This window comes from Meriones unguiculatus, chromosome 5, assembly GCF_030254825.1.
Source record: "Meriones unguiculatus strain TT.TT164.6M chromosome 5, Bangor_MerUng_6.1, whole genome shotgun sequence".
Classification (NCBI taxonomy): domain Eukaryota; kingdom Metazoa; phylum Chordata; class Mammalia; order Rodentia; family Muridae; genus Meriones; species Meriones unguiculatus.
Window position 1 is genome coordinate 43,250,229 of NC_083353.1, and position 19,080 is coordinate 43,269,308.

The 19,080-nt window shown below is 52.0% G+C and overlaps 1 protein-coding gene across 1 annotated transcript; it reads right to left on the reverse strand.

Annotated features, from left to right (window-relative positions):
- Positions 1-388: 388 nt before the first annotated feature.
- On the reverse strand, positions 389-18,658 carry Mcm2 (minichromosome maintenance complex component 2). Its single transcript, XM_021646884.2, has 17 exons — positions 18,419-18,658; positions 15,926-16,782; positions 14,815-15,047; positions 10,413-10,588; positions 10,038-10,298; positions 9,165-9,384; positions 8,863-9,070; positions 6,545-6,679; positions 5,749-5,940; positions 5,087-5,180; positions 4,458-4,708; positions 4,242-4,368; positions 3,741-3,853; positions 2,644-2,895; positions 1,648-1,830; positions 1,311-1,466; positions 389-1,072 (listed from the first exon to the last, which is right to left on the reverse strand). The coding sequence occupies exons 2-17, from the start codon at positions 15,929-15,931 to the stop codon at positions 962-964; spliced, it is 2,718 nt and encodes a 905-aa protein (XP_021502559.1). The 5' UTR covers positions 15,932-16,782; positions 18,419-18,658; the 3' UTR covers positions 389-961.
- Positions 18,659-19,080: the final 422 nt, after the last annotated feature.

Consider the following 19,080-nt stretch of genomic DNA (forward strand, 5'->3'; position numbering starts at 1 on the left):
GATCCTGAATTGAAAAATGGTGATCTTTGGGCTGGAGAGATGGCTCAGTGGCTAAGATACTCACTGCTCATCCAGAGGACCCAGGTTTAATTCCCAGCACCCACATGGCAGCTCACAACTCTCTGTAACTACAGTTTCAGGGGATCTGACACCCTCATACAGGCAGGCAAAATACCAATGCACATGAAATAAAATAAATAAATAAAAAAAAAGAAGAAAAATGGCGATCTCATTAGCAACGACCCTTAAGGAAAAACCCTAAGCACAGGACATATCTACAAAGCAGAACTAACCAGATCAAAGTCATGTTGAAACTGAGGGAAGGTAGAAAGGGCCTTCAAAGAAGCCCCAGTCACCACACTGAAACAGAACCAAAGGAACAGCAGTATTTAAGTTTTATTTAACTTTATTAAAAAGTAAACTACAAAGACAAGAAACTGTACAAAAGCGAACAAAGGCACTGGTTAGGTGGGAAGGAAACAGGATCCCACACAGCAGCAGTGACCAGAGAGTGGTCTGCCCCAAAGAGCACAGGCCCTCGGCAGGCAGGGCTCTTCCACCACAGGCTCTGAGAATGTTCTGGAAAAGTTTGCAAACACTTCTAAGTTGCTCTTTGTCTAAAAGGGGAAGAAACAGCCCAGAAACAAAACTCATGCCAAAACAGCAATAGTTCTGGTAAAGTCCAACACTTGAACACAGCCCCAGCCTCCTGAACACCAGCTCTGAGGCACTCTGGGAGGCTGAAGGAGCCTTGGGCAGAGGGCCTGGCCAAGAAGAGTACTCTAGAGGCGAGCAGAAGAATAAATAGTCACTTCACACTGCAGCCTGGGCCATGGGGCTCACCGGTAAAGGTCTGCATTAAGCTATCATCCTTCCCTCACAGGGAGCGCCCCTGGTGGAAGTGGGCTGGGTCTGCAGAGTGGTGACAGCCTTGTCTAGACAAAGGGGCCCTGGGCCAGTCTCAGAACTGCTGCAGGATCATCTTGCGTTTCAGGTCACGGCTGAACTTGTTGAGCCTAAAAAGCTCACTGTCGTAGAAGGCGGAGAGGTTGTGGATATTGATCTGCCTGGCCTGGAGAAAGAAGGGCATCAGAGCCATTAGCAGGCAAAGATGGCAGCCCTCACCTCTAGAAGGGCTGTGCTGGTTCAGAGCTCCAAAGCTGAGCTTCGCCAGCCTCACGGGTACTCGGACAAGGCCACTAGGACCTGTTTCCCTGGGCCTGCCTATTTGCCTGTTACCTGACACACACCAAAGATGGATATGAGCTCCCCAGAGCAATAAGCCCTGCCCCTGCCCTGTCTTTGCATACCTTGTCCATCAAGTCCTTCTCAGGTATCTCAATGGTGTCCTGTTGGGCCCCAAAGCGGTTGCGTTGATATGTCACCTGCTCAGCCACCAACTGCTTCAGTATGAAGAGCAGCAGCTCGTTGTTATCTCGCCGGAAGGAGAGATACCGGGCAAAAGTCTGAGGGAAAAGGGCACAGGTCAGAGAAGCCAGCTCACTTGCCTGTCATGTCAGGCCACCTTGATGGCTTGAGCCACCAGGGCAGGGGCTCCTGCGATACCTAGGCCACAGCTAACCAAGGCTCCAGGCCAGCCTTCCAGTTCCTAAAACAGGCCAGTAACCTGGCCTCAGCCACACCCACCTTGCGCATGCTACGCATGACGCTGAACTTCTGTGTGTCGATGAAGCTCTCCAGCATCACTCGGATGGCCATGTTGACATCATCTTCCATCACGTAGTCACGCAGGTGCATGCGTGCATGGGCCTCTGCCATGCGGATCATGGACTCAATGTGACGCACCGTGATGGGGATACTGCCCGTTGCCTGCAGAGAACAAGGTGGGGCCTTCCTCATGAGGGGAGAGGCAGAGGGACCAGAGGCAAATGCCAAGCTGCCAGAGCCAAGGTGGCCAGTGAAACGGCAAGTACAGCTGAGCTCAGCTCCAATGCCAGGTGCAAAAGCAGGCCTTAGCTAGCTCTATCACTCTGGTCTATCACATCTGCATTTAGCTTACATAGAGCATTATGTGATCCAGAACACCGAGAGAGAAGGCATTATTTCTGTAAGAATCAAGCTGAATGTACTGAAGATGGGAATGTTACAATGGAAAAGTAAAAAACAACCACCCCCAAACAAACAAACAAAAAAACCCCAGCTAGTTTCTTGGTTAGGTGTGCTAATGGCCTTGAATTCTGGTATAAATACTAGGAACCCAAACCAGCTCAGACCCCATGCTGATTTGGCCGAGGATTTTTTAAATACAGAACTTGTGCAACCAAGACTATGACCCTCTTGTACACAACTTAAGTTCATCTGTTAAAATATGGTAGGCCAGCTGGGTGTGGCAGCGGATGCTTTTAATCCCAGCACTCAGGGAGGTAGAGGCAGGCCAATTGCTGTGAGTTTCAGGCCAGCCTGGTCTACAAAGTGAGTCCAGGGCAGCCAAGGCTACAAAGAGGAACCCTGTCTCGAAAAATCATAAAATCATAAGATGTGGAAAGCTTTTTTTTTTTGGTCAGTGTCCTGTCCATGTAAGGGAGGCACTCACCACAGAGCAGTGACAGGCCCTAATACTGCCTACTCTGGCCCCACCCTGTGTCCAGGTCAGAAAACCAGCGCAGTGACCTACTAGCTCACCATGGACTCCTTCCTCAGGTCGCTGTACATCCTGGCCACTTTGTCCTGGTCCATCTGGTTGAGCTTTGGGCGGACCCTCTCCTTGGCATAGATGATATACTTCTTCAGGACCTCCTGAGGCAGGGGCTCCACGCCGTATGTGTTGGGCAGGGCTGGCTCCGAGGCATCACCATTGGTCAGCCCTTCGTCCTTCTTATTGCTAGGGTGGTGCCTGACGTGGCTGCCAACCACAAAGCGGGCCAGCATCTCGTCCTAAGACAAGAGGCAGAGGGTTAGGGGGTGCTATAAGGGTGGGGACAGGAAAAGCTACACAAAAACAAGTGACTGTCACACTTATTAGAGGCTGGGCAGGCTCATGTGCATGGAGGGCAGTGACAGGCATGGAGAGGGGGTAGGAGACACCCGTGCCCCAATGACAACCCCAGCTAATCAGGAGCCCAGACCAGACTTGAAAACTAAAACCAAAACAAAAACAGAAAAATAGTGGAAAGTAACAAGCTAAGGAAAAAAAAAATTAGGGTAATGGAACCAAGGGAATCAATCCAGTGGCCAAGAAACCTCTCTCACCACAGGACAAAGAAGCATCTGGTGGGGGGGAGGGGCACTCCAGAGGAAAGAGCACAGTTAAAGGTCTTTGAGGGACAGCAGGCGCATGGGTTCATTTAATATGGAGACAGCAGCTGCAGAGCTGGCTAGGGCAGTGCGGGGCAGCTATCGCTACCCAGCAGGTGCAGGGAGGATGTGGAACCCGTGCTGGCCACAAAGCAAGAGCTTCTGTGGATCGCTGTGGGAAACAGGTGGCCATGCAATTTACTCCTTTAACTGGCAAGCAAATAAGTGACCAACCTAGACAACAGCAGTCCCTGGGGTCAGAGGGCGGAGCTGGAGGAAGGGATATAAGGGCAGGGCAAAGCCTGTGACTAGACTAGGTAGGCAGCCAGGGAGGGGCTGGGGAAGCCTAAGAGGTCAGGATAACACTTGGATAGGAGGCCATGTCCACACAGTGCCAACCCCATGTCCATCTAGCACACAGCACAGCTCAAGCATCAGGCAATGGCCCCGAACCCACAGGCGCCACCAGGGATATGGGGATGTACCTGAACTGGATCAACAGTGTCCCTCACCACACACAGGATGTCAAAGCGGGAAATGATGGGTTCTGTGAGGTCTACATTCTCTGAGAAGGTCAGTGAAGGGTCGTAGCGGCCCCCTGAAAGAGGAGGAGGCAAGGTCAGTGCACGCATCCATGACCCTAAGCTCTGGAAGTTTTTCCAGGACCAGGGTGCCTCCAACGCAGAGATGGAGGACAGAGGAGGGGATCGGAGACACTATGCTAATTCCATTAGCACCAGAGCTTCTCCAAAGCAAGCCCCACTCTGACCAGAGGAAGATAAATGGGCTCCTGGCTACTAGCCACCTCCTGGCTGGGCTTAGGTGAAGCCCCAGCCCTATTTGGATAAAGGATCAAAGTGCTTGAAGATGGTGAAAGGAACAGCGTCCTAGTCCTTCCTCCTCTATCCCCATCTGGTTGGACGTGTGGGCTGCAGCTGTCTGCTGCCGTCCTCAGGCCTGTACTCTGCATCCCACAGCAGGCCTACCTATGGGGTTGGCAGCGGCGATGACAGTGCAGCGGGCTTGCAGCGAGGTGACGATGCCGGCCTTGGAGATGGAGATGCTCTGCTGCTCCATGGCCTCGTGGATGCTGGTCCTGTCCTGGTCATTCATCTGCACGACACACGGCATCACAGGAGGCCTCCCTCACCACTCTGTAACAAAGCCCTTCTACCACCGGGAGCTTAGCCCCAGAGCCCCACCTTGTCAAACTCATCAATGAGACACACGCCACGGTCGGCCAGAACCAGGGCTCCGGCCTCTAAGGTCCACTCTCTGCTGACAGGGTGCCGCTGAACGTAAGCGGTGAGACCCACAGCAGATGCGCCCTGGCCAGTGGTGAAGATGGCCCGGCTAGACACTTTCTCGATGTATTTCAGGAACTGGGACTTCGCCGTGCCAGGGTCCCCACACAAGAGCACATTAATGTCCCCTCGGACCTTGTGCTTTCCACCTGTAGGAGCCAGGGATGGAGAGAGAAGGCATGTGTGACGACAGGAGGAAAGGCCAGAGGACAGGCAACACCCTTCCACCTCAAAGCTGCTATTCAGCAAAACGGGACCCTAGGAGGGGAGTCCAGAGGAATGTGTTACAGAGTACTGGGATACAAGCAAAATAGCACACTTATCATGAAACCCTGAATGTGCTCTGCACCTGAGAGGGTGGTGAGGTCTCAGCCCGAGCCCAGACTGCAGCCACCAACTGAGTCAGCCCATGAGAGTGGACCAGGGTGAGCAGCCTCTCCTGTGACTTTTAACCACAGGCCCATGCAGTACTCTCTAAAACAAAGACCTTATAATCCCTTCAGGGACAGCTGGCAAGAGGGGCTCACCTGGGTTTTTGGGCTCCCCTCCAAATAGGGCCAGAGCCAGGCCTCTCTTGATGTCTTCATGCCCATAGATGGAGGGCGCAATGCTGGCAAAGATCTGAGGAATAGAGGGAGACCCATGAGACTGGAACCTCGCAGGCAGGTAAGTTCCTGCCTCAGCTTCTCTCAATGACTATCATCAGGGCATGAAAAGCCAAAAAAAACCCTTTCCTCCCCAAGCTGCTTTTGGTCATGGTCTTGAAAGAGAAAGCATATAGCCACAAATAAAACCTGTCTGTGAGACTCAAAGCAACAAGACTGGCCATAACTGACAGCTATGACACTGGGGCAGAGGGCAGTGCTGTGACTGTATCCACAGAAGCACATGCTAGAAATCATTTCCAGTGCAACTGCCAGCAGGGCTCAGCACATACACAGCGGGCTCCTGTCAAAAGGAGCTGAGCCTCTGCCCTTCCGGTACATGGATTCTTTGGTCATGTCAAGAAGACTCTTGATCTTGCACTTCTAGACTCCAGACAGAACTGGGGCTGCTGTTCCCAATATCAGCTTATGGTCTCCCTGAAGGGTGCAGGCCTGCCTCCAGGGCCCACATTCTGAGACCCAGGATAGCGGGTAGGGTGTCTAATCCCTCAAGATTCCAGGTGCGGTGCTGCCCGGCCACCCACCTTCTCTCCAATCTGCTGATCCTTGGAAAGACTGGTGATCATCTTCACGTCCTCATCAGTTAGCTCACCCACGGCTACTTTGTTGTCCTTCTTGGCAACATGGTTGGCCAAGATGACAGTGGCAAAGACCGGAAAGCCATTGGCGGTGTTGAGCGAGCCATCATAGTTATTGTGGTAAATGCCGGTCAGCTCCTGGGAGGAGGAGGAGGCGGTCACAAGTCAGAGGATGCAACCTGGGGTCCTGAGCGAAGGTGGGGGCCACATCCATGCTGTTTTCTCCTATCTCCACCCCAAACTCCCCACGCTGCAGACAAGATGAACCCATCAAGCCCAGAAACAGGAGTTTTGTCCCGCTCTGTTTTACACTGCATGTGGGGAGGAGATAGGCACTCAAGACTTCATCCTCAACTCGGCACAACTGCAAAGTGTTAGTGGGGCCATTTAGGGTGTGGCCTTGGGAGGGTTTATCTAGACACTGACAAACCTCCCTGCTCCCAGCTCTCTGTGCTTTCCATGAGGTGGGCAGCTACATTCCCAACACCTCACATTCTCGCCACAATGCACTGTGCAGCTACAGCCACAGGGCCAAAGACCACGGACTAAAGCCTCTGACACTGACCCAAGATAAACCCTTCCTCCTCTTTCACAGCAAAACCAAGTAATACCCGGCACTCCAATCAGCAAGAGAAATGCTCTCCTCCCAACTCAAGAGCCAGTGCCAGGCTGAGCTCCCTGCAGACGTGGACCCCACCCCCACTGGCCACAGCAGATCCCACCAGGTCTGGCATTCACTCACTATCTCGTCTCCTGGCTTGCAGCTGTCCACCAGATCAGCCAGGAGAATGGCATCCTTGGAGCGGGGCAGCCGGCCGGCCGCCACCTTGCCGGGACTCTCCTGGATCCGGATCCGTTGGTAGTTCTGATAGATGGTCTGCACAGGACAGAGATTTCAGTTCCTACACGAGCGACTGCTCTCCTCAAAGCACAGCTTTCTTGTGTGCTCTGACCTTACTGCGGTCCCACAGGGAAAGCAGGCCAACTGTGACCCAGCTAGTCTCACTGACCACCATCCCTGGGCAGTGTCTCCCTCCTCCTGAGCCCCAGCCTCTCATCTACACCCTGGAGCCTAGATCCAATAGTGTGATTCTTGGCAAAAAGGGGATGCCGAGCGTTAAGCATGACCTTATGAGGATCAAGCTGGGACACATATATGAGGCGCCTACAGCAGCAGCCACCAACAGCAAAGCAGGACCACATGCTGGAGCTGTGCCACGTGCTGTTCCATCCCACTAGTTCATTTACTGTCCCGTAGTAAGGAAGCAACATGTTACAGTCTGGGCTGCAAATGTCTCCTACAGCCTATTTGTAGAAGGCATTGTTACTTCAGTCCACGTGTGAGAGACAATGGGGCCTGGTGGGAGGCCTTAGGTCACAGAGGTACCCTTGAAGGGGACTGTGAGCTGGCTGGTCTGTTCTCTTTTGTGTTGGATGTGGTATCAGCAGCTTGCTGTACCACACATTACTGCAACACACAGGCCCAAAGCCACTGGGTCAACTGACCCCAAATGCTACTCTAAAACCAACCTCTCCTCTTTCAAGACGATTACAGCAGGGGTTTAGTACAAGAACCCAGAGCTGACTGATCCACAGGAAATTGGCTAAAAGTGCACAATGCCAGGTCATGGAGGTATGTAGAGGCGACCTTAATTCACATTGTATTAAGGTGTGTGTCCGTGTATTCAATTGTTAATTGCTGAACTGGCAGTGAGCTAAATGCTAACAGATTCTGAGACTTGTCAATGCGATTGAGGAATCTCCTGTTTCAATGCTGTGTAAATATTATTTCCCAATTATCTCTGATTGGTTAATACATAAGCCTATGACTGGGCAGAGGAAACAGTAGGGAGGACTTCTGTTCCCAGTCTGGGGGTCCCAGGTAGAGAGAGAGACAGACAGACAGAGAAAGTTAAAAAGAGGATGAGGAGGAGGGTGTTGCTGGGTCATGAGGAGTCCATGAGGACAAAGATGGAGCAGAAGTGGCCAGGGCTAGACTAGAGGACAGGCAACAGGGCACATGGCTGGGAAGTAGCCCAGGCTAGCATAGTTGGGTTAGAATAGTTAAGAATCTGCCCAGAAAGTGCTTTAAAGCTTATTATTATTTGGAAGCTACCAACAGTGGTATACACCTTTAAGCCCAGAATTCCAGGGAAGTTAGCTGGATGCCTGGGAATTCAAGGCCAGCCAGGGCTACACCGTAAGCCCCTGTCCCAATTAAAACAAACAAACAAACAAAAACCAACCACATACATCATAACTAGCCTGATCCTCAGGACACTGCTTCCTTGGTGACCTTAGACAAGAAAGCCTCCAAACACCCATTTTCCACGAGAAGAGCTGTGAAACCCCCCTCCCAGAATGTAATCAAGTAACACAGCAGGCAGCCAGCGAGGCCAGCACACACTTGACCCCACTTGCTAATCCTCCAGAGTACAGCTCAATGTCCTGGAGCAGAGTCCAAGCTGTGACCCGGCTAAAGGAGGCTGCAAAGGATGGAGAGAGGCACAGCTCAGTGCAGCCCTGGAGCTGGGTCACCCAGGTGAAGCAGACCTGGACCAGAACACTGTCGCAGACGACTTCCTGACCAGGCAGCTCTCAACTAGAGCTCAGAACTATAGAAAACATGATGAGGGCTAATACTCCAGGAGCCAGACAGTAAGGGGCAGTCAGCTGCAGATGTGTGATGCACCCAGGATCTCAGAGTCCAGAGGTACACAAGTCTCTCAAGCAGGATTCTGCAGGGTCCAAGGTGGTTCTAACTCTGCAGACACCCACAAAAGGTACCAGGCCCTACCAACAAGACAACAGGTGGCCCAGATGCCCATCTGATGGGCAAGTAGATAGATACTCTACTGGGCTCCGTTTGCCTACATCTTCAGAGACCTCAATGTAGACACACCAAATAGGATCGCCTAGTTTCAAATACACCGAACTCTTGAAGACGTGGGGCTAATCTGGTTCATTCTGCCATGCTCAACTGCCTTAAGATCGCCTGGCGCTGAAGAAGACGGATTAGGCCTGGCACAGTAAGGAGTGCCACAGGTCGGGGTTACTCACCTCCTCCATATTGATCTCAAAGGGCCCAGTTGACTGGCACTCAGGACAGGAGCCAGGCTTCACCTCCTGGTTCTGGGACTGGCAGAAAGGCCCCAGGATAAAGCTGCACTTGCTACAGTTATACTTGACCATGCTGAGCTGGGGCAAGACTCCGGTGCAGCTGGTCACGACGCCGCTGGTTCGGATCAGCTGGTTCAGGTGCAGCTGCCTGGGGACGGGGGAAGGCAGGCACATCAGAGGCTTTGGGGCACCTCCCACCCTATTCTCTTGGACTAGGCCCTGCTCTCCCTCCCCCTGCTCACCTCAGTGACCGCAGCTCCTCCACCAGAGGCAGGTGGGAGATGCGCACGTGAATGTGGTTGGTGATGCGGTCGTATTTAGGGTACATGGCCAGCACTACTTCCAGGGCGGCCTCATCAAAGATCTGCAGCAGCTCAGCCGGTGCCTCCGGCAGGAAGTATGCCAAGACGTGTTCCCGGGCTGCTAGGTCTTCATAATTCACAACCAAGCTCTCGCGGTTCTCTAAGGAGGGTGGCGGGTGGGACTTAGAACCCTCCTGGCCAAAGGCCCTCTACCCAAACCAAACCTGAGCCAGCCAGAGAGTGCAGCTCGCACCCGAGGCTGTGGCTGTGCAACAGAGATCCAAGTGATATTATCAACAGCATGCAACTCTCCAGGGGTGTCATTTCCAGGAGGCTACAGAGTGCCATAGGCCACGGAAAAAAAAAAAGCCTACCGCCATTGTTGGACCCCTTTAAAGCCAACGAGTCACACAGAAATGCTACCACTTTTGGATCAGAGTTGTCGGGGAGAGGGACAGCGACAGAGCACTTGCCTCAAATGTGCTAGGCCCTGGGTTCACCCTGACTCTGAAAAAACCAAACCAAAAAGCAGGGGAGTTCCGTTTTTAAGCATGTCCCCAAACAGCCCAGCCCTGCTGCAGATGTAGGACACCTTGGGTTCCTCTGAAAGGATGCCTAGGTTCTGTCAGGGTCACCATGGGTCCCTGTGCATTACGGGTTTAGTATAGTGCATCGAAGCCGGCAGGAGCGGCCTTCGTGGCAGGGCACAGAAGACAGGCCACCTTCAGCCCACAGTGCTGAGCCTGACCCAGGGACCCCAGTCAAGACAGGCGCTGCACCTCTACACTCCAGCCTCCCCTCCCAGGGATGCACCTTTGCACATATCACTGATGCGCTCCTTGAAGACGTTATGGCCATGGCTGTCCACGTGGGTGCGCAGGAAGTTCTTGAAGCGGTGGTGGATCTCCAGCCTGGGCCCCGCCATGCTCACCCACTCGCGCACCGAGTGGCCCTTGAGGTCCTCCAGGTTCTCAATGCTCTCAATCATCTCCTCGTCCTCTTCGCCATCCTCTGTGGCCCGCTCTACGTGGCGGCGCTTACGGGCAGGTCGTTCGTCGTCTTCCTCATCGCTGTCTTGGATAGCAAGGCACCCCGTGAGGAAGCCTCTCCCAGCATCCTCTGCACAATGCTCGCCACCCATGCCTTCCCCAGTTCCCGAAGCCCCTTTGGGATGCCCACCACACATACCATACAGCAGCCCCCGGCGCATGCGGCCCAGGCCTCTGCCAGCCTCGCGGTCCCGCTGCCTCATGGCCCGCTCAGCGGCCTCCCTCTGACTGGCTGTCAGCTCCTCCACATCCTCATCATCCAGGGCCAGTCCCTCTGCCTCGTAGACATCAAGCTCGGGAATGGGACGGTAGTCTCTGCGAGAGGCCAACAAGAGACAGTGAGTCCCCAGACAGGCACCTGGGAATAAGATCTGCTCCAGGCTTACAAGGCCCTAGTTGGACGGCTGTAAACAGGAAGCTGAAAATCTGAAATACATTATTTAGGAACTCCACCAAGGTGGCACAAGCCCCCAGGATGGAAAGGGGGTCCACCCGTGTGTAGGAGGTGCACAGCCATGTGAGTCTGGTCAGGAGAGCAAGTCCCACACCCACAGCGCCACCTGCTGGTGGATAAGACCAATGCTTCCCCTTATGCAGTCTCTTTGCAAAGGTACTAACCCAACATGGTCTTGAGAAAATTACTAAGAAAGAATCAAACGAGGTCATTTACAATCTCCAATTGGCACGATCTTCATCAGAAACTATAAAGCATGAAACTGTCAAATCCCGGGAGACGGGAGAAACTGGAGACTCATGACACAGGACAGAAACTAGGACAACCCAACAACAAATAACAAAATTGGGTAACAAAGGTGGGAAAATCTCTAGAACTCTACGACCCCAGTGGAAATGCAAGGCACTAACTGGCTAACCAAGTCTGCTCTCAACAGCATGAACACATACGGGGCTAGAGATGGCTCCGTGGTTAAGCGCAGACTGTTCTTTTCCTTCTTTCCTTCCTTTCCTTTTCTGACAGGGTCTCTCTGTGTACCCTTGGTAGTCCTGGAATCGCTCTGGAACTCAAGAGACCTGCCTACCTCTGCTGGGATTAAAGATGTGCCACTGCACCTAGCTCAAAGTGCTCTTACAGAAGACAGAGCTAAATTCCCAGCACCCATACTGGGCACCTGTATTTCCATATGCACATACCCACAGATACACCTTTTTAAATTAAAAAAAAAAAAAATCTATTTTAAAAGAAACCATCTTTGGTGTAGTAGGGCACACCTTTACTCCCAGTACTCAGGAGGCAGTCAGGTGGATCTCTGAGAGTTTGAGGCCAATCAAAGCTTTCTATATAGTGAGAGTCAAACTTTTAAAATCCACACCAGTATGAGAACAGGGTAGAAGCCAAAGGGGTGAGAATTCTCACGAGTTAAAATGAAAATGACTACCAAGGACATTCAGAAGAAAATCAATCACTTTTAAGGTGAGGAAAATAGAGTGAAACTCTAAAAAAGGAGTTAGGGATAAAATCCCAGGGTGGCCACTGGATAAACCTGACCACAGAGGAGATCACACTCAACCTTAAAACAGATGGGGACTCTGACAGAAGCAGCACCAGGGAGAATCCTGAGGACACCACACCAAAGGATTACGCCGTACCACGTAGTCCAGAGGGGACCGACTCAGAAAAGATAGCCAAATGGTGGATGGGGAGTCAGTGTTTATGAGGGACAGATTCAGCCTGGAGGTGATAAAGAGGTTCTGGAGATGGCCACACACTAATAAAGAGGAATGCCACCGAGCCACACACTAAAAATGGTGAAGACACTTTGTTGTGTATTTACAAATAAGGGGCTGGGCTGGAGAGAGGGCTCAGCAGGACCCGGGTTTCCAGCACTCACGCCAGGCAGCTCATAAACCAACCTGTAACTCCAACTACAAGCAGGGGATTTGACACCTTCCTCTGGCCTCTGCAGGCATCTAAACACTCATGGGAATAAATGTAGACACCCAAGCACACACATAATTCTCTTAAAGGTGGGAGTTTGGAATGGGGGCTCTACAGAGAGCTGCTAACTTCAATAGGGAAATGGAATTAGGGGCTAGAAAGATGGGTGAGCAGTTAAGAGCACTGACTGCTCTTCCAGAGAACCCGGGTTCAACTCCCAGCACCACATGGCAGCTTACAACTACTACTCCATATACAGAGGATCTGACACCCTCATGCACACATATATGCACTTAATGTGTATATATTATATAGTTATACATGTATGTGCACACTAGTGCACATTAAAAAAAAAAAAGAATCAGTAAGAAAAAGAAAATGGAATTAGAGGAATCTAAGACCTTAACACCAGAAAGGCTTGAGAGAGCAGACCAGGCTTACACCTTCCCCTCCATGAACCCAGTCAGACTGGCTGCCTGCAAAGCTCACATCCACAGCTCAACCACCTGAGCTATTCCAAGACCATCAAGCAGTCCCTTTCCAGTTAGGTACTTGAAAAGAAGCACTGTGTCACAGAGCGCTGGGCACAGCTTCCCTGGCGCCATCTCATCCTTGAGGGGGTGATGTGATTTTACAGTTGATCAGCATGTAGTCCAACGAGCTGAAGCTCTTTCCTCAGTGTGACACAGGAGCCGGCACCTCCCAGGGAAACAGACTTCGAGGTCTCCCTTCTTCAAGGGTTACTGATAAGGCTACCCTTTCTCAAACTACCCTCTCAAAACAAACAATTTCACAACACCAAAGGCAAATCTGGTAAAAGCCCAGTCTGGTCCTACGTAGAATTTAATGGCTTCTCAGAAAAATATGTTCTGACCCTTAAAGGATTTCAGTCACTCAAAACACACTCAGTGAAATTCTAATTAGTCTAGAGCGAAACAAACAAACAAAACAAAACCATTTGGATCTCATCAAATTTCAAAACTTTTGTGCCTGAAAAAAATTTCAGGACAGCTAAAGACCTGCCACCAAACCTGGTCTGAATTTAATCTGAGACCCAATAGTGGAAAGAGACAAAAATCCACCCCTGGCAAGTTGTTCTCTGACGGCCACACGTGCCATGGCACAAGCACCCATACACAAACATAATGAACAATGTAACAGGGGTGAGGAGGAAGACAGTATTAAAAAAATGAGGGGATGGAGAGATGCCTCAGTGGTTACGAGTACTGGCTGCTCTTGCATAGAACCTGGGTTCAGTTCTCGGCACCCGCAAGGCAGCTCACAACCATGTTAACTCTAGTTTCAGGGCATCTGAGACTCTTCTGGTCTCTGTAGGAATAACATGTATATGGTAAAACACTCAATACATATTTTTTGTTGTTTGTTTTTTCAAGAAAGGGTTTCTGTCTAGCCTTGGCTGTCCTGGACTCACTTTGTAGACCAGGCTGGCCTCAAAATCAGAGATCTATCTGCCTGCCTCTGCCTCCCTGAGTGCTGGGATTACAGGTATTTGCCACAGTGTTCGGCTTCAATACACTTTTTTTTCTTTCTTTTTTTTTTTTTTTACAAGACTGAGCTTTGAAAACACTGTGCTGAGTGAGTGAAATGCTGGCACAAAAAGACAAAGTATGGTTCCAGTTCAGATAAAATGATCACAAGTGGGAGGGCTAAGGCGATCCAGAGTAGAAAGCTGGTAGCCTGTGGTGAGGTCGGCAACTACGATCGACAGGCAGGAGGGACCGCAGTGGGGTGACAGAAATGGTGCTCAGAAAGCTTGCATTGAATGTCCCTGTGCTGTGTTCTTTACAAGGATCAGGTTATAACATATAAATTAGCCTCTTTCCACACAAGTCAGACAGTCCTCAGGCATCCCCAAGGTCCTCACTATAAAAAAGGAGGTTTAAAAGCCTGGCGGTAGTGGTTCATGCCCTTAATCCCAACACTCAGGAGGAAGAGGCAACGGGATCTCTGAGAGTTTGAATCCAGCCTAGTCTAGAGTCAAGACAAGAGAAGGAGGTAGTACAGGAGGGGTTTCATGTTTGCTGCTCTGCAGGGAAGCCCTTGAACCTGAGCCTAGGATGATCTGTATCACCTCCTCCCAAACCTGGACTCACACTACATACCTAGCCTGGCAGTGTTTGCGGCAAAGAACTGAATGGTGCAGGAAGTCCTTGATACTCCCTATGACAGCTCACACCTCACAGACATCCCCCATGGAAGGGCACCACGAAGCTCCTAGGCGCGCACAGGGATTTGACTACTAACGGGCAAAGCTTACATCCTGCTTCCTAGCAGTCAGCCTCAGTTACCTTCAGCATATCTGCTTAAAAACCTGAACATTTCTCACCCAGAGCCTAAAGCAGGCTGGGTAGCACTTTGCTGACTGAACCCATCTTTCCAAGTTGGCCCACCCCTCAGGGCTCCTCAGCTCAGACTCTATGGGTCCCCTTCTTCTGAGCTGGGGCTTACCTAAGCCTTAGGATCTAGTTTGAGCTAAACAGATCCTCACAGTGGCTGATGAACCCTCGCCCCCAACCAAGCCACATTCAATGGCAAAGTCACCAGGTTCTCATGGGTCCCCAAGGCCAGGCCACCGGACAGAGGGTCCTTCTGCTCAGCAACTAACCATGGCCTAGACTAGAAATACCTCTCCATGCCATCACCAATGAGTTCCTCTCCATCTTCTTCATCCTCAACGGGGCCCTCAGTGCCCAGCAGCCCCTCAGACTCATCCTCAAATGGGGGGAGGTCTCTGCCAGGGCTGGAGGTGAGGGCATCAGCACGCCTGGAGCTTCGGCCCGGGCTGGAGGTGAGGGGATCACTGACTCGGCGCCGCTGCCGGGCAGGGCTAGATGCTGCCGAGAAGGACTCAGAAGATTCCTGCAAGAGAGGACGAGATCAGACACCAGACACCGGAGGGACACAGGCTGAGTGTTTACCATGGGGCCTTCCTGTCCACCAGGCATTAAGTCCTTCCCACCTGCTGGGCCCACTCCTCACATACCAGGTCACTCTGATCACCTGTCACAGGAGAGATGCAGTTTTTTTTGTTTTTTGTTTTTTGTTTTTTTACAGCCATTTATCACCTATTTCTGCTCCTTAAGTTTGTCATCTATTTCCACACCCCAGAGACTCCATGCCCCACAATATGCTGGGTGCTGGGACAAGAGGTGAGGATTAAGACCCATCAAGGAACAGTATTCTAGAACTGAGTGGCGGAAAGAAGAGACCTTTAAACCTTTAATGAGCGTCATGAGGGTTCTAACACTAACAGTAGATAAAACAAGACTGAGGTTGAGGCCTGAGGATCCCCAAGTTCAAGGCTAACCCGCACTACAGAGTGAGTTCAAGACTAGCCTGGGTTACTTTGTGAGACCCTTTCTCTCTCTTTCCGAGACAGTTCTAGCTGTCCTAGAAGTCGCTCTGTAGACCACGCTGGCCTCGAACCAGAGCTCCCACTGCGGCTATGCCCCTGGTGCTGGGATTAAAGGCGTGCACTACCACCGCCCGGCCATGAGACTTTCTCTCCAGGTGCCTGCAGCTACGTGGCAGCACGCTTTTCCTCCATGGGCGAGCTTCAGGGTTCCATTTCCTGCACCCTCACCGCCGAAAGTGCGCGGAGACCCGGGGCCTAGGGACTCACGAGGGGCGCGAGCCCGTCCCGGACTGGAGCAAGCGGCCACGCACGGAGGGAAGTGCCCGGCAAAGCAAGCTGAGAGCGCTGAACACCGCCCTCCTGGGGTGAGCCCACTACTCACCGCCATCCCTGCGATAGTGCCACCGCGCCAGCAGCCACCGGTTTTCGCGCGAAAACTGGATCACGTGACCCGCCCCTGCCCGGGAAACGCCGGGAGAACCCAGACGTCACCACGTCCGCGTGTATCTGAGGGCGGGAGCAGGGCTGGAGCGTTTGGTCCACACCCACAACATGCGAAGCCCAGCCCTTCTTCCTGGAAACCCGCCCACAGCGTTCCAATGGCTGCGCCAACACCACCCGTACCGACACAGAGGCCGAACCCTTCAGTTTGCTACGCTCTGGCGGTGAAGCAGGTTGGCTTGTGGCAACCGGCAACCTGGCCTTCCAGCTGCGTGTGTGAGACCTCGGTGTCGGTATGGCCACTTGATGCAACTGAATCTGTTTTCTGATTTTCTTTCCTGACTTGGTATCAACTTCTCCCAACGCTTTGAGTTTCAGTCCTGCAAGCACCCAGGCTGCTGTGGGCTTTTATCAGACTGGGAGTCCTACTTGACTGAGGTGGCAAAGGTACGGGGAGAGTGTTGCAGGCGGGAAGGACTTGGTGCATGAAGCAGTAGCAAGCATGCTGGAGGGCATAGGAACTACTGCTCCCTTGGCTCCCTTGTAAAGCCCAGCAAGGGGTGGGAGAACTCGGATCGCAGATCTGCTGTCTGTCTAGGACTTGGAGATTTATCCTGACGTGAGGTCACCCGAAGGGTTTGTGAGAGGCAGGTGCGGGGTGAACCGCCTGGCGAGGTGGCAGAGACAGGCTGGATGTTTCCAGTGAGAGAGCTGCTGCTGTTCCATACAGTCCTAGGCAACTGGATCTCAGCCACAGGGCAGGATGGGATTTCTGCTGTATGTACAGCATGAATAGTTCTGTACAGGGCAGAGAAGAAATATGGAAGGAAGCTCAGGAGGTGGATTCTGCAGGCCTTCTAGTACAAGAGATAACCCTAGGGGCTAAAGGATGTGTCTCTGGGAGATGGGCTAATTGCATGGCCTCTGAGACAGGAATCCACAGCCGTTTTTTCTACTGGAGGTCTCCCTCGAAGGTAGAAGCCACTGTGCTACCCAGATATATGCCGGTGATAGCAACATTCTCCACTGTGGAAGACACTGCATCCAAGTGCAGCATCAAAAAAAGAAAAACTCAAAAAAAAAAAAAAAACAAAACACCATAAAATAACAGACACATTTTGTCACCATAATAGGATATGTTCTTTGGAAAATTGGACCAAGTCTACCCTAGGCCCCTAGACCCCGACACGCTCCCAGGATATGACAAGTCCCCAGTTCTTTAAAACACTTATCTTCCTCCTTTACAGAGTCTCATCACTGGCCTGCTACTCCATGTTCACCCATTCTTACTAGCAGGATGTCATGGACCAGATAAACCAGAGCCATATCCTGACAAGAATCCAAGTAGCCTGGGCGCTGCCAGTCCCTGGGACAGCAGAGGCCGGTGGAGTCACCACATCCTGCAGTTGGGTTATCCCCTACTGTAATGGGATGAAAGGAGGTGTGGTTTGTAATTGTAAAGAGCAGAACAATGAGTGAAATAGGCGTACGGAGGGTCCCCAGCGGACTCTAGGCTCTCAAGACAGACACAGCTGTCCACACTCGGCACTGGTGTAGGCCAGGAACACCACCTGGCAGATCCCCATTCATGTGACTTCCAGATGCCACACTGTCCTGTGAGCAATGGAGGAGCCCCTGCCTCTGCTGCCAGAGGGAAGGAGGCGTTGGATGACCTCAACAAATGCCATAATATCTCCCAGATAACCTACAGACGGGTCCCAAAATTCCAAAGTCTGAAACTTGCAGAGTAACATACATGTTTTTGTCTTTCTGAGACATTGTCTCATTATGTAGCCCTGGTCGGCCTCCAACTTGAGGCAATTTTCCTGTCTCAGCCTGTAGAACACTGGGATTACAAGCATGTAATCCCACACCTACCTACCTATCTATCTACCACACCTTGTTTGCCTAGTCACTTGGTCCTAGTGTGACTGATAGTGGGTAGGGGATGGAGAAAAAGTCTTAGCAGTTAAGAGCATCCACTGCCTTGTGGAAGCTCTGAGTTGGGCTGGAGAGATGGCTCAGCAGTTAAGAGCATTTTGTTCTTCCAAAGGCCCTGAGTTCAATTCCCAGCACCCACATGGTGTCCACAACCATCTATAGAGGGATCTGGGGCCCTCTTCTGGCCTGCTGGCTCACATGCAGGCAGAACACCATATAAAGAAATCTAAACAACAAAACCTGAGTTCAATTCCTGTGGCGTCTCTGACTCCTGGAGGCCAACGAGGGCCTAGGACATGTTTTTGCCATTATAAACAGGGTACTATATTCTCTTGGCAGAAAGTTGGGAGCTCTTGGTGATTTTCTCAGCCCACTGTGGCCATGACAACTGCTGACCTCTTAGGCAGGCAGGCAGGGATAGCTTCTCTGGCTAGGAACAAAATTGACAGGTGGGCCTAACCTGAAAACCTCAGGGAAGCTAAGTCTCACATACCAGTCACAAGAAAGTCCAGTCTCATTCCAGTCCCACTGTGCTGTCCTGGGCTATCCTGGGATCCTGTAATATGCAGATGCCTGCACCTTCCAGTGGCACTGAGTCACCCCTCAGGGTGGGGTGTGTCCTGGGCCCCTGGATGCCTGAGAAGGGGCAGGCATGTCGATGTGAGAAACCAGGCCTGAGAATGCACAGCAGAGGCCCAGGGGCGGCCACAAGCTTGGATCCACAAGGCCTACAAGAAAGCTCGTGCGGCTGGTCCAAGGTGCAGTTAGGTAAGCAGGAGGTGGCCTGAGATGAGGCCAGGCCTCCTAGTTGCCCTGGGGGTGTCGCACACTGCTGAGGCGCCCTGGGCTGGGGGTGGGGGTGGGGAGACGTCTCTCCAGAAGGCACCTGCCTAAGCATGAGACCTGGTCTGACCACTCCCTTGTCCGATGGCTTTGGACACACTCCTTAACCCCTTCAGGAAATGTCAGGTTCCTTCTGCAAAACGCAAATAATAGCACCCAGCCTTCGAGGTGATTGGGGCCGGGGCTGGAGCCCTGTAAACTCCAGGTCTCTTTGAAGTTGGCAAGCACGCAGCGTCCTAGGCAGGGCCATCTCCCCTTCCCTCTTCTTCCCTGGTCCAGGTGACCAGAGGTCACTATGATGGGGAGCCGGTT